The sequence below is a fragment of the Tupaia chinensis genome, unplaced genomic scaffold (genome assembly GCF_000334495.1).
Source record: "Tupaia chinensis unplaced genomic scaffold, TupChi_1.0 Scaffold000161_1, whole genome shotgun sequence".
In the NCBI taxonomy this organism is placed as follows: Eukaryota; Metazoa; Chordata; class Mammalia; order Scandentia; family Tupaiidae; genus Tupaia; species Tupaia belangeri.
Genome location: NW_006159632.1, coordinates 2089601 through 2102732, shown reverse-complemented (window position 1 = coordinate 2102732; position 13132 = coordinate 2089601). Strand labels below are relative to the sequence as shown.

Below are 13132 nucleotides of genomic sequence, written 5' to 3'. Positions count from 1 at the left end.
GTGCGCGGGCCGCCGCTCTGCCATGGAGCTCGGTCGGCGGGTGGTTGCCGATGGCGGCTTGTAAGTGGGACTTGTGAGCAGCGTGGGCCGGAACCCAGGTCGTTGGTCTGTGCCACCCTGGGGAAATGGCCCCCAAGCCTTAAAGACGTGAGGTGTCCTGAGATGACCAGGTCACAGCGGGCCTTCGCAGGCCGTGACAAAGGCCCTGCACTTGCTGCACGAGGGCCTGCTAGACCCTGCCAACCTCCCTTGGGGCACTGGGGCGCCACGCAGTGTGTGGGTGGAGAACCCTCCCGGGCAGGGCCAGCTGCCTCCTGCCCCTAGCTGGCTCAGGGTCTGGGGCAGAGCCCAGAAAGGGGACTGCCATGTGGCCCCGCAGCTGCCGTGCTGAGCGTGGGTCAGGTTTCAGCATGGAGGGGCGTGTGCTCCAGGCGCCTATGCAGCTAGGTGAGAGGAGGCCCTGCTCTAGCTAGGCCCCGGGAATGTGGGGGCAATTCCAGGCCAACCCTTCCTGGACTCCCTAAGGGCGGTTTCATAGCTGCTTTTTTTTTTTTTTTTGTCTATAGGGCGCATGCGCTTGACAGAGACAGAGGGCAGAAAGTGGGAAATCAGCCCCAGAGGAGATGGGCACACCGCAGTCCCTTCTCCTTCATTCTCCTCTTGGGGTCTCGGGCATGCACGCATGCACGCACATGCGCCCGGCGTGAGTTTAAACTGCCAAGTTCAGTATTCAAACCACAGTTGACCACATGGGAGTCCAGCAATGTAACCATTACTCCATCTGCTGGCCCCGCAGTGACCTGCGAAAAGAAAATTACCACAGGGTGCCCATGTTGACCAGAGCAGCAGAAAGACAGGAGTGAGTCCCCTCAGTGGGGTGTGGGGTTGTACTCATACACACCTGTCATGTTTATGAGCTACCTGGGCTGGGATTTGAACCATGGTTGGCCATGTGGGATATGGCTCCCTTAAACGCTAGGGTATGGAGCTGGCCCCAAAGGGACTTGTGAAAGACCCAGGTCAGTCACCCCACTGCTCCGAACCCTCCAAGGTTGGTCAGTTCAGGTGGAGACTGGGCTCCACCGGGAGCTGGTGACCGAGTCACCCTCACTGTGTTCACTCCTGGTCACTGGACAGGGACAGAATGACTGGCGTTTGATTATTAATCCACTTGGATTCTTTAATTATTTTTTCAGAATTATTTATTTAATTCCATTTGTTATTTAATTTGACCGGGAGGGAGAGAAAGAGAGAGAGAGAAAGTAAACTGCCAGGTTCAGGACTTGAACCACAGTCAGCCCCATGGAATCCAGCACCCCCATCCTCCATGCCACCTGCCGGCCCCAGTTGGATTATTATTATTATTATTTATAATTATTTTTATTTATCCATTCATTCTTTTTTTTTTTTTTTTTAATTTGACCAGAGAGAGACAGAGGTTGAGAGTGAGAGAGAGAGGAAGTGAGAAAGCAAGCCACCAGATTCAGGACTTGAACCCTGGTCGGCCATGTGGGAGTGTCCAGCGCCTTAATCACTATGCCACCTGCTGGTCCTGTGTTGGATTATTTTAAATCACTTACTAATTTGTGTCTTAAGTTTTGAGTATATGACTGAACTTTTTAATTTCTGAGAAAACAGTTCATTGAGGGGCCGGCAGGTGTTGTGGCGGTTAAGGGTGCTGGACTCCCACGTGGTTGACCATGGTTCGAGTCCCAGACCTGGCAGCTTACATTTTTAATTTTTTTTTGGGGTGGGGGGAGTTTTTTGCTATAGGATACGTGTGCTCACCAGAAAGACAGACAGAAAGCGAGAAATCACCCCCCGGGGGGATGGCCACGCCACAGTTCCTCTCCTCCATTCTCCTCTCGAGATCTTGGGCACGCATCCACACGCGCCCAGTGTGAGTTTAAACCACTGGGTCTGGGACTCGAACTGTGGTCGATTACATGGGAGTCCAGCGACATAGCCGTTACGCCAACTGCTAGTCCCAGTGGCTTACTTTCTTACTTTCTCTCTCTCTCTCACTCTGTCCCTCTCTGGTAAAATTTTTAAGAATAATGAATAAGTAAATAAAGATAAATGAAATAATTCTTTTTTTAAAAAGGAAAACAGTTAAATGAAAAAATAAAAGTGTTACATGCTCTCATGCAGAATAGAAGATATGAAGTGAAAAGTTAAGTATCTTGTGCTTCAGAATTAGGGTTTTATGACTTTTTAATTTCAATGATCTGGAAACTATTTCTTAACACACACTTAGATATTCGCAAGGTAGACTTGTCAAGAAACCTGCTGCCCTCGTGGGGTGAGGTGGTGCACATTGCCGAGCAGCTGAAGCACCTGCAAGTCCTCAACCTGAGGTAAGGACTCTCAAACGTCAAGCTCCTAGCCCCCGACTCCCTCTGGGGTCCCTCGTTCACAGCCGGAGTGACATGGGAGGGCTACCGCATGCTGAGTGTTGTAACGGGCAGAGTCTGGCTACTCCAACTCCTCGGACTCTTCCTCAAGGATGTGTTGATTATCACAGTGCCTTTTATATTTTTCAGGTTTTTGTCCTAGGGCTGGCTGGAGAAACAGAGCGGGGAGGAGGGAGTGTAACACCTCCTAGGGGGGTGGCCATGCCAGTCCCTTCTCTATTCTCGGGATTTGGGGCACACAGGTACCCGTGCCCGGCATGGTTTTCAAGCTGGTACTGGTCCCTGGGAGGTCATATTTTTGCAAGCTTAATTATGGAATTCTGGGACGAGGAGAGGGCGGTGTTATTAAAAGTTCTGTTGGGACCAACAGATGGCATGATGGTTATGTTACTGGACTCCCACATAGTCGACTACAGTTCGAGTCCCGGATCCAGTGGCTTAAACTCGCACAGGGCATGTGTGTGTGGTGCCCAAAATCCTGAGAGGAAAAAGGAGAAGGGACTGCGGTGTGGCTGTCCGCCCTGGGGGGTGATTTCTTGCTTTCTGTCTCTCCATTGAGCACACATGCCCTACAGCAAAAAATCTCTTAAAAAAAAAAAAGTTTTGGACCAGCAGATGGCATAATGGTTATTATGTCACTGGACTCTCACATAGTCAACCACGGTTTGAGTTCCAGACCTGGTGACTTGAACCTCATGCCAGGTGTGTGTGTACATGCCCAAGATCCCAGGAGGAGAGTGGAAGAGAAGGGACTGCGGTATGGCCATCTGCCCGGGCACTGATTTCTTGCTTTCTGTCTCTCTGGCAAGCACATGCACCCTATAGCAAAAATCTCGCTTAAAAAAAAAAAGTTGTTTGTGTGGAAGCCCTGAGTTGTGTCAGGGACGAGCCGCTTCACTGGGACCCTTCTTAATCCAGCTTTGATAAGGAGTGCTCAGGTCGCCCTTCCCGCTAACGTCCCAGCCCCCTCTGCACATTCGCTTACTTTTGTTGTCTTTTGTTTAGAGAGATGTTTGCTATAGGACGTATGTGCTTGCTGGAGAGACAGCAGGAAAAAAACCCCTTGGGGGATGGCCACGCCACAGTTCCTTCTCCTTCATTCTCCTCTTGGGTTTCGGACATACGTGCACACACATCCGGCATGAGTTTTACACTGCTGGGTCCGGGACTTGAACTGTGGTTGACTACATGGGAGTCCAGTGACATAACCACTGTCCTATCTGCTGGTGGTTACTTTTCATCTCATAACCTAACTTTCCAGGGAAAAGCCAGGCTTCCCCTTTCCTAGCTGAGCCAGCTTCCCACTGTGGGGGGTGCCGGCCTGACCAGCTATGGTTCCAAGCAGAGCAGATGGGTGCAGTCTGGCCGCGGCTGTGTCTGCAGAGGTGGACTGATGCTTCTTAATGGCTTCTTCCTTTCAAGTGACCATCAAGATCAGGAATCTTCTAAATGAGGCTCTCCAGAAAGAACCCAGAGGCCAGGCCTGACTTCTTCCACCTCGAAAGTGGAAGGGGCAGACTCCATGTAGAGAAGTAGAGAAGCAGATCGATCACCAGCCCAGGTCTCACAGCGGCGAGACCCCTGAGAACTGGCCTCGCTGCATAGTGGGGGGCAGGCTGCCCCGTGTGGACCCTGACCCTGTGTGTCAGCGCCCCCAGCCTCTCGTCTGCTAAGACATCTTTGTGTGTCAGACTCCAAAATGCTGTGTATCGTCCAGAATGGACTCGTGTGTTTTTAAGAAAAGGTCTTTTTTTTTTTGAGAGAGAGATTTTTGCTATAGGGCATGTGCCCTCTCTGGACAGCCAGAGACAGAAAGACAGAAAGTAAGAAATCACTCCCCCAGAGGGGATAGCCACACCACAACCCATTCCTCTTGGGATCTTGGGCATGCACACACGTGCGCCCAATGTGTTTCAGTTCACCGGGTCTGGGACTTGAACTGTGGTTGACTACATGGGAGTCCAGTGACATAACTGCTGTACCATCTGCTGGTCCCAAGAAAATGTCATTCTAAGGTGAAATCCCAGCTTGTCGCCGTCGTCGGCGTTGGGTCTCCTGTGCATGGTGTGTCTGTCCACAGTGAGAATAAGCTCCAGTTCCCCTGCACTTCAGCGTCTCCCACTGGAACGTTCTCTGCTCTGAAGGTGCTAGTCCTCAATCACACAGGAGTCACGTGGGCAGAGGTGAGCGTGATTCTTTGGTCTGTTGTTCAGTAGTGAGCAATTTAAAATGTCGGGCTTAATAGGAATTTGCACTGTGGCTTCATTTTAAGTACCCTGTAATCCAAGAACTAGGTGTCTTTAAAGTGCCCTTCAGAGGGGAGCGTGACGGGGAGCGGGCGGGCAGCACCCTCGGCTCCTGCTGGCCGGCTGCTGGCCGGCTGCCGTGTGTGCTCTGCGGCCGCACGCCGCTCTTAGAAGCCGCAGTGCGTGCTCCCTCGCTGTCCTGTGCCGGAAGCTGGGCAGCAGAAAGGCACTCATGCCCTCAGCCTGCTTGAAGCTCAGCTCCTGAAACTCCCAGTGCACGGCCGGCCCTGAGGCACACGCGTGGCTCCTTGGCCCATGTCACTGCTCTGTGGAGCTGCTTATGCCACACCCAACACACCACGTTCCACGAGCCAGTGGGAAGACACCTGCAGCCATTCATCCGCAGGTTGCCCCAGACACGGGACCCCTCAGCACGAGCCGGAGCAGGGCTCTCCGTGGACCTGCCTGTGGCTCCCCCCCCCCGCCCCTCCTGGGACGTGCTGTCTCCCAGGGCCGCTCGGCCTCAGGAGGGCACGGAACCCAGGGCTGGGAGGGCAGCCAGATCAAGTGGGGAGACCATGACTTCGTCACAGCTCAGACAAGCACCCAGGCGTGAGCCCAAGGCGCCTTACAGCTGCTGCAGGGTGGGTTCACGTGTGCTCCGCGGCGTGAACATGCAGCCCTCCACCCTGTGGACGTGCTGTCTCCCAGGGCCGCTCGGCCTCAGGAGGGCACGGAACCCAGGGCTGGGAGGGCAGCCAGATCAAGTGGGGAGACCATGACTTCGTCACAGCTCAGACAAGCACCCAGGCGTGAGCCCAAGGCGCCTTACAGCTGCTGCAGGGTGGGTTCACGTGTGCTCCGCGGCGTGAACATGCAGCCCTCCACCCTGTGGTGTGGACACCGCAGCGTCACCCAGCCCGGTACCCTGACCTGTGCTGAGAGAGTGAGCAGGTGCTTGATTTCCTGCTTTTTAAAAAAGGTCTTTGTCTTAGGGTGTGTGCGCTCACCAGAGAGAGACAGAATGTAAGAAATCACCCCCCAGGGGGATGGCCACACTGTAATCCCTTCTCCTCCCAGGATATTGGGAATGGATGCACACACGCCTAGTGTGAGTTTCAAGCTGCCGAGCTGGACTCAAACTGTGGTCAGCCTTGTGGGAGTCCAGCAATGTGGCCACTACGCCATTTGCTGGCCTGTACATCTTGTTTTAAAAGAATTATTTATTTATTATTATTTTTCAGTTTTGACCAAAGGAGAGAGCAAGCTGCCAGGTCCGGGACTCGAACCATGGTCAGCCACGTGGGAGTCCAGCACCTTTAACCACCATGCCACCCACCAGCCCCCTACTTTTTTTTTAAGATGAGATCTTGTCGTGTCTGAGACAGCATCTCACTTTGTTGCCCAGGCCAGCCTCAAGCGGGTGACACTCCTGCCTCGGCCCTCGGCTCTAGAGTCATTGGTGCACAGCACCACATCTGTGCCCAGGGGAGTTGGAACTGGCCTGAGGGACTTGGTTTCTGAAATAAACAGTAAATAAATTGACCCCCCGGGTGAGAGCAGTGAGCACCTGGGTGAAGCCACCACAGCCGCCCAGCACTGACTTGGGTCTCCCTGCAGGTGCTCCGGTGTGCCCCGGGGTGGCCTGTCCTGGAGGAGCTGTACCTCGAGTGCAACGGGATCCGCATTTCAGAGAGGTAACACGCGGCCGAGGCCTTTCTCCTGGTGGTGCTTCGCTAGAAACGGCTGTGTCCAGGGCTTGCGAGTCAGAGTTAGAGAAACCGACATTACCCATGGCCCGCGTGGGTTAGAACATTAACCACACCTACATTGGTTCTGACCTGGGGAGCCTCACCAGAGCAAAGCTCTGATTAAACATTTCTGAAAGCATGGATTTCACTGGTTTTGCTTAAATATATTTAACTTGTTGCTTCTGAAGGAAGGCTGTAGAGCATGTACTAGGTTAAATAATGCTTCTAGCCGGCGCCAGTGTGACGGTCAGCCCAGAGGTACCTGCACAGGCTCTCTCTGGGCTGCCCGGTGGTTGGTGGCCACGGTGGCCGGCTGCAGCTAGGAAAGCACGCCCAGAACCCACGACTGTCGGAGCAGTTGGTGGCGTGGCCACTCTGGCCAGGTTTCTCTTAAGTATGTAGTTGCTTCATTTCCCTCTTTCATTAAGTTATGTAGAATAAACTTCACTGTGGGAAAAACGATAGCAGATTCTCAGTTGAAGGATTTAAATGAGATTTTATTGTACGTGATTTCATTTACTGTAGGCGCCGCCCCATGTGTTTTCTAAGGGAAGCTGTTACTCTGAGGAGAGCGTAGATGCCTGTCAGATGAGGCACACGGGAGTCACCCGTGGGCTCCCGTCTCCCCACAGCTCTGAGAGACAGCAGGAGGCGCGGGTCACAGGTGTGCGGTGTGGACGGGCGTCTCGCCCACGGGCTCCCGTCTCCCCACGGCTCTGAGAGACAGCAGGAGGCGCGGGTCACAGGTGTGCGGTGTGGACGGGCGTCTCGCCCGTGGGCTCCGCAGCTGCCTGCTGCAGGCCACCCCCACCCCAGGCCCAGCTCTCCACACACCAGTGCAGGGTCTAAAGGCTGTGCTATTGCAACAAGACATTCACCTTGGTGAAAAGTTTATTTTTAATGCAGGCCGACTGATGTTCTCCAGACGGTGAAGTTATTAGACCTCTCCTCTAATCCATCGATCGAGGAAAACCAGCTGTCTCTGATAGCGTATCTGCCCAGGTAATGTGCTCTAAAATGCGCGTTACGGGAGTGCTCTGTTACTCTTCAGGGAGCGAGTTACCACGTGCTAAGCATCATAGGAATACAGTTGTGATGGGATGCTCAGATGCCGTGGCCCCTTTGGGCGTCTGGATGTGATTAGAGAACTTACTGTGAGCCGTGTGCAGTGTGGGCCGTCCCCGCTGACCAGGTGGGAGGTGGGTAGTCCGACACTGGCCATGCCGGCGGAATTCCTCATCCGTGCCATATCGGGAAGACCCCGTGTCGTCCCTGACATCCATGTGGCACCTGACGTGGGGCAGCCGCGGAGCCGTGCGGCTGGGTGGCTGCAGTTTTCGGAACACAACAGTCTGTTCTACGCTCTCAGTGGAGCTCCGTGGTTTCCAAGCGTTTGTGTGGGCTTAAGCGCAGGGTGCAGGAGCCTCACCTGGCTGAGGATACCCGTGCACCGTGCACTGTCTGTGTGATCACATCTGTCTGGGTTTTTTCTTTTTTTAAGATTTTTGCTCTAGGGTGTATATGCTCACCAGAGAGAGAGAGACAGGCAAGACAGAAAGTGAGAAATCACTTCCTGGGGGGAATGGCCATACCACAGTCCCTTCTCTTCCATTCCCTTGGTATTTTGGACACACACACACACACACACACGGGCCCAGCCTGAGTTTTAAGCCGCTGGGTCCAGGACTCGAATTGTGGTCAACTCCATGGAAGTCCAGTGACATGACCATTACCCCATCTGCTGGTTTCCAAACTTGTCATTTAATTTCAGATTGGAACAACTCATCCTTTCTGACATTGGGATCTCTTCGATCCACTTCCCGGACGCTGGCATTGGTATGTGGGGTCGGTAAAGCCCCCTCGCACTTCAGCCGCCTTTTCACCTCTGCTGCGCGACTAACTCTCCTTTCCTAGGGGGCAAAACGTCAATGTTCCCGTCCTTGAGGTACCTTGTCGTCAACGACAACCAGATCTCACAAGTAGGCGTCTCCTCAGCGTGCATTACACTCTCATTTCCCCTCTCGGGGTGGCGTTTGTGGGCTCCTCCTGTTAGAAATAGCTCAGGCCCAGCTGTGAGGCACCTGGCCGGGTGCTGCTGCACACGGGGCCACGGGGGCAGCCTGGCTCAGGCCCTAGGCTGATCCGCACGTGCCTGCATGCCCAGGGCCACCCTGACGCTGGCCAGCTGGCAGGCTCGGGGTGGGGATCTTTTTCTTCTTGTCCTTTTTTTATCCCAGGACACAAACTTTAAACAGGAATTCCGGTTCCCAGCCCATCCTCAGCAGCACGGGCAGTACTGTGCCGAAGAACAGGGTGAGAGTGGCCGGGACGGTACAGGGGGCACACATACACGTGCAGGAGCACAAATACTGTGCCGACGCACAGGGTGGGAGTGGCCGGGACGGTGCAGGGGGCACACATACACGTGCAGGAGCACAGCAGCCATCAGGGCTTTCCTCATGTTTCTGTTTTTTTCTTTTGGAGAGGTTTTTGCTATAGGGTGCGTGCACTCGCCAGACAGAGACAGAGAGACAAAAAGCGAGAAATCACCCCCCATGGAGGATGGCCACGCTGCAATCCCTTCTCCTCCATTCTCCTCTCGGGATCTTGGGCATGCACATGAGCCTGGCATGAGTTTAAGCCACCGGGTCCGGGATTCAAACCACAGTGGACTATGTGGGAGTCCAGCGACATAGCCATTATGCCAACTGCTGGTCCCAGGGTGCTTTTCTGTTTTGTTTTGTTTTGTTTTTCTCTCATGAAAAAACGTTAGCAGGTAAACTTGGAAATATGTCTACTTCAGGGTGGCTGTGGCCGGGAAGCCAGACCCTGGCCACAGCAACTGGAAACACACGGTGCATGTGGGTACACACCTAAAACCCTGACAGCATGAGGTGGGGACGGGACTGTGGCATGACCTCCCCCCACGGGGATGCTCTCTCCCAGTCTCCACTGAGCACACATGCCTAAGCAACCCCCTCCAAAAAATAGGAAAATATACTTTAAGTAGAAAGTGACGCTTCCCTAGAGTGAAACTCCTCAAATAGAGGAGAACTACATTAAGAAAGACAAGAGGCTTGGATTAGCCAGAGTCCGTGCAGCAGACCCTGTGCGTGATGTCCTGGACGTGGCAGCTTGGGCGATGCTGACCGGGCGCACTCAGGGTAGGGAAGGGCGAGAGGAGGGGCTGCAGCTCGACCGTCCCCTGCGAGGAGCGCCTTCTCCACCTCTCCCTCTTGCTCTGTCTCTGTCGAGCATGTGTACCCACCAGCACGTGCACATACTCTCACACTCACACATTAGCTCAATTCTCATGTAGGCAGAGTGTCATTTTAAGGGCACAGTTCCAGAACGAAAAAGCTGTGGTCCTCCCCATGGGACGAGCCGAGCTCTGTGGCCCCCACCCCCAGTCAGGACGGGGGCTTCTGCATTTCAGTTGCTCGCTCCGTCCCCTGCAACAGTCGCCTACGACACGCTCTGCACTGACTCCCTCCCGCTCACTTCCAGTGGGCGTTCATCAACGAGCTGGACAAGCTGCCCAGCCTGCACGCCTTGTCCTGCATCCGAAACCCCCTGACTGCAGGGAGCCGGGACGCACAGACTACGCGGCAGCTCATCATCGCCAAGGTCGGCCAGCTGACGGCCCTGAACAAGTGTGAGGTGAGCGCCCGGCTGCTCCTTCGTAGACCAGAAAGTGAGTGGCCAGAAAGTGGAAAGAGGAGCTGTTCTGGGGGCCAGGTGCTGGCCCAGTGCTGGAGTAGGTGGACCCATACGTGAGGTCCTGGGCTCTGTCCTGGGCTCCCCCAGCATCCCTGCACCCTGCCCTGGGCTGGCCAAGACCAGGTGGGTCCCGGCACGAAGACCCGAGGACCTGCCTCTTGCATGGAAGTGGAACACGCCAGCAGTTACTTGTACAGTAGGGCACTGTACCTGGGTACTGAAAGGGTGGAAGGCGTGGCGTCCACCGCGCAGTGAGACGCCGTCCTGTGCGTTGCAGTGACAGGGCTCCCCGACTTCTCAGAGGGCATGCTCTGTGTGGACCTGTGCGGGAGGCCCTTGCCATGTTGCCCGGAGGGGTGAGGGGTGCGAGCACTGTCCCCTTTTTCCCAGGGGAAGGTCGGCAGGGTAGTCACCACCACCAGGCTTGTCTATCCCGGTGTCCAGGGCGGCTACTCAAGCCCGTGACAGGTGTCCTCAAACACCCAGGACTGGTGGCCTATGGGCAAGTGTTGTTTCAGAGAAAAGGATAAAACTGGGATTCTGTGTCCTTTCTGAATAATGTCCGTCTCCTGTTGGTGTTAGGAAAGACAAGAGGCCGAGTGGGTGGCGCAATGTCAGGTGCTGGGCTCCCACACGGCCCGCTGTCGTCCAAGTCCTCGACCTGGCGGCGGGAACATCACGCCTGCCCCACTTCCCAGGAGGGGAACAGAGAAGCGACTGGAGCCATCTTCCCCAGGGGTGGTTTCTCACGCTCCTTCCCACTGTCTTGGATGAGTGCACGCGCCCTACACAGACTAAATGGGGAGCCGTGATTACCATGTGCCGTCTTGGACCTCTGCTGTCCTCCAGTGGACGCTGGAGGATGGCCAGGGCACAGACACACAGGAGACACACCCACACGCTCCTCTTCACCTAGATTCTCCCAGAGGAAAGGCGTGGAGCAGAGCTAGACTACCGCAAGGCCTTCGGACTTGAATGGAAAAAGGCCGGAGGACACCAGGACCCGGACCGGGACCGGCCTAGTGAGGCCTTCCTTGCGGCTCACCCCCGGTACCCAGCGCTGTGTCTCAGTAGGTACCGCGGCCTGCAGCCCCCCGGGAGGCACCACTCAGCTGTCTAGGTCTCAGTTCCTGCCTTGCCCCTCCTGGGGTGTTTGGTTTCAGCTAGAGGGACTGTCAGTGCTTCCCCGGGGCTCCTTCAGCTGTTGTAGAGTAAAAGGCCGAAGCAAGGCTAGCAGGAGCATGGTGGGTAAGGTGCCGATCTCCCACGTGGCCGACTATGGTTTAAGCCCCAGACATGGTGGCTTGTGCACACATTCCCAAAATCAAGGGATTGTGGCATGGCCACCCCCCTGGGCGGGAGATTTCCTGGCCACTGTGGTGAATTCTAAGTCTCCGGGTGAGGAAGGTTTTGAGCAGCCCAGCAGGCAGTGCTCTAGAGGGCCAAGGTGCAGGTACGTGGGGACAGGAGAAGACCTTGGACACGTCGGCCCAAGGGAGGGAGGAGCCCTGCTTTTCTGCAGCTGCTGTGAACCCGCTCCAGGCAGAGGGCAGGTTTGCAGCAATGGCGCTGAGTCCGGCCTGGCGTTGCACAAACTGAACTTTGTGTCCCAGTAGTGGCTGGGTTCCCCCCCAGGCCCCAGATGTTGGCAGTGTGTGGCAGCTGTGCTCTGCCTACTAGTCTGGCAGGCAGGCAGGCTGTATCTGTCAAAGGAACAGTGAGGCCACCCATAGGTGATGGCGCACCCCTGGGAGCACTGCCCCCACCTCCCCAGACTCAGCCGGGTGCTGAGAAAAAGGGGCTGCCCCCAGGCTGGCATCCCGTCCAGGGTGAGGGCTCTTGGAAAGAAAAGGCGCCAACACTTTTTCAGTGACCTTGGGTTGATCACTCTTCTCTTTATTTTTTCTTAAACAGAATATGGTGCACCTGAAGATGGGGAACTCAAAATACAACAGCCATTTATGCTCAAAAACCAGCTACTCTGTAAGCACCCCCTTAAACAGCCTTGTGTACTGAGTCCTTAGGCGCGCAGGCAGCGGAGTGGCCTGGTAGGGTGAAGCGTGCTCTCTAGGGAGATGCCGTGGGCTGTAAACAACGCGCAGTTCCCAGACAGACTTCGGTTCTCACACTGAGTGCGGCAGCTTCCGCGTGATAAACGCATCGAATGGCGGCGTATGCATGGGAGCCATCGAGCCTGGCTTCCTTACACTCAGGACCTGGATAAACCATCAGAAACGGAGCCCCAAGGCAGATGGGGAAAGCCATGGGTCTTGGGCGAGCTATCTTTGCTGGAATTTGTGGATGCGCTGGGAGGAGTGTTACAGGTCAGCGAGGCTGTCCTCTGGCCAGGCTCGGCCAGGCTGTACCGAGCGGCTCTGGTATGGGACAGCCCGCTAACTTCATATATAATTTAAGCCCTGTCACAGTGGATTTCAATGTTTTTCCTTTTTTCCTTAAAGCACTGAAGATAAAATATCCTAATCATCTTGATCAGAAAGTTCTAGAGAAGCAACTGCCAGGTAAGAAGCTTGTGCCTCCTTTGCGCCAAGCCTGAGCGGGCCGGCCCTCCCGCCTTGGGTGAGAGAGCTGGGTCTCGCATGGCCGACCCCGCAGGTCGAGAGGCCCAGCCTCCACAGCTGGGAGCACATGCTGGTTGTGCACCCCAGACCCCACCAGGATGGAGGGATGGAGAAGGGGTCATGGCACAAGGACACCCTTATTGGGATGCTTTCTCCCCGTCTTTGTCTTCAGCCTATCTAGAAGAAGGTCTTGTTAAATTGGAGGTTGTGGGGGCCGGCAGGTGGCGTGGTTAAGGCACTCGATTCCCATGTGGCTGACCACAGTTCAATTCCCAGACCTGGAGGCTTGCTTTCTTTCCATTTCTCTCTGTCTCCCACTAGTCAGATTAAACAAATGATGATGATGATAAATTAAGTAAAATAATTCTTTAAAAAACGGGGAGATTTTTACATTATTTTGAACGGAAGGCCTAAGAGCTTGA

The 13132-nt window shown here is 54.9% G+C and overlaps 1 protein-coding gene across 4 annotated transcripts in view; it reads left to right on the top strand.

Annotated features, from left to right (window-relative positions):
* TBCE (tubulin folding cofactor E) overlaps window positions 1–13132 on the top strand; it is a 39388-nt gene that overhangs the window by 21658 nt on the left and 4598 nt on the right. For 2 of the 4 annotated variants that reach the window (XM_014586809.1, XM_027770841.1), the window contains exons 6-15: window positions 2258–2357; window positions 4495–4597; window positions 6281–6357; window positions 7318–7413; window positions 8183–8247; window positions 8326–8390; window positions 9919–10071; window positions 11048–11201; window positions 12046–12114; window positions 12591–12650. In XM_014586809.1, coding sequence (XP_014442295.1) covers window positions 2258–2357; window positions 4495–4597; window positions 6281–6357; window positions 7318–7413; window positions 8183–8247; window positions 8326–8390; window positions 9919–10071; window positions 11048–11201; window positions 12046–12114; window positions 12591–12650 — 942 coding nt within the window. Of the gene's footprint in view, window positions 1–2257; window positions 2358–4413; window positions 4598–6280; window positions 6358–7317; window positions 7414–8182; window positions 8248–8325; window positions 8391–9918; window positions 10072–11047; window positions 11202–12045; window positions 12115–12590; window positions 12651–13132 lie in introns of all 4 variants that reach the window. The other 2 variants (XM_027770842.1, XM_027770840.1) reach the window with 1 other exon arrangement.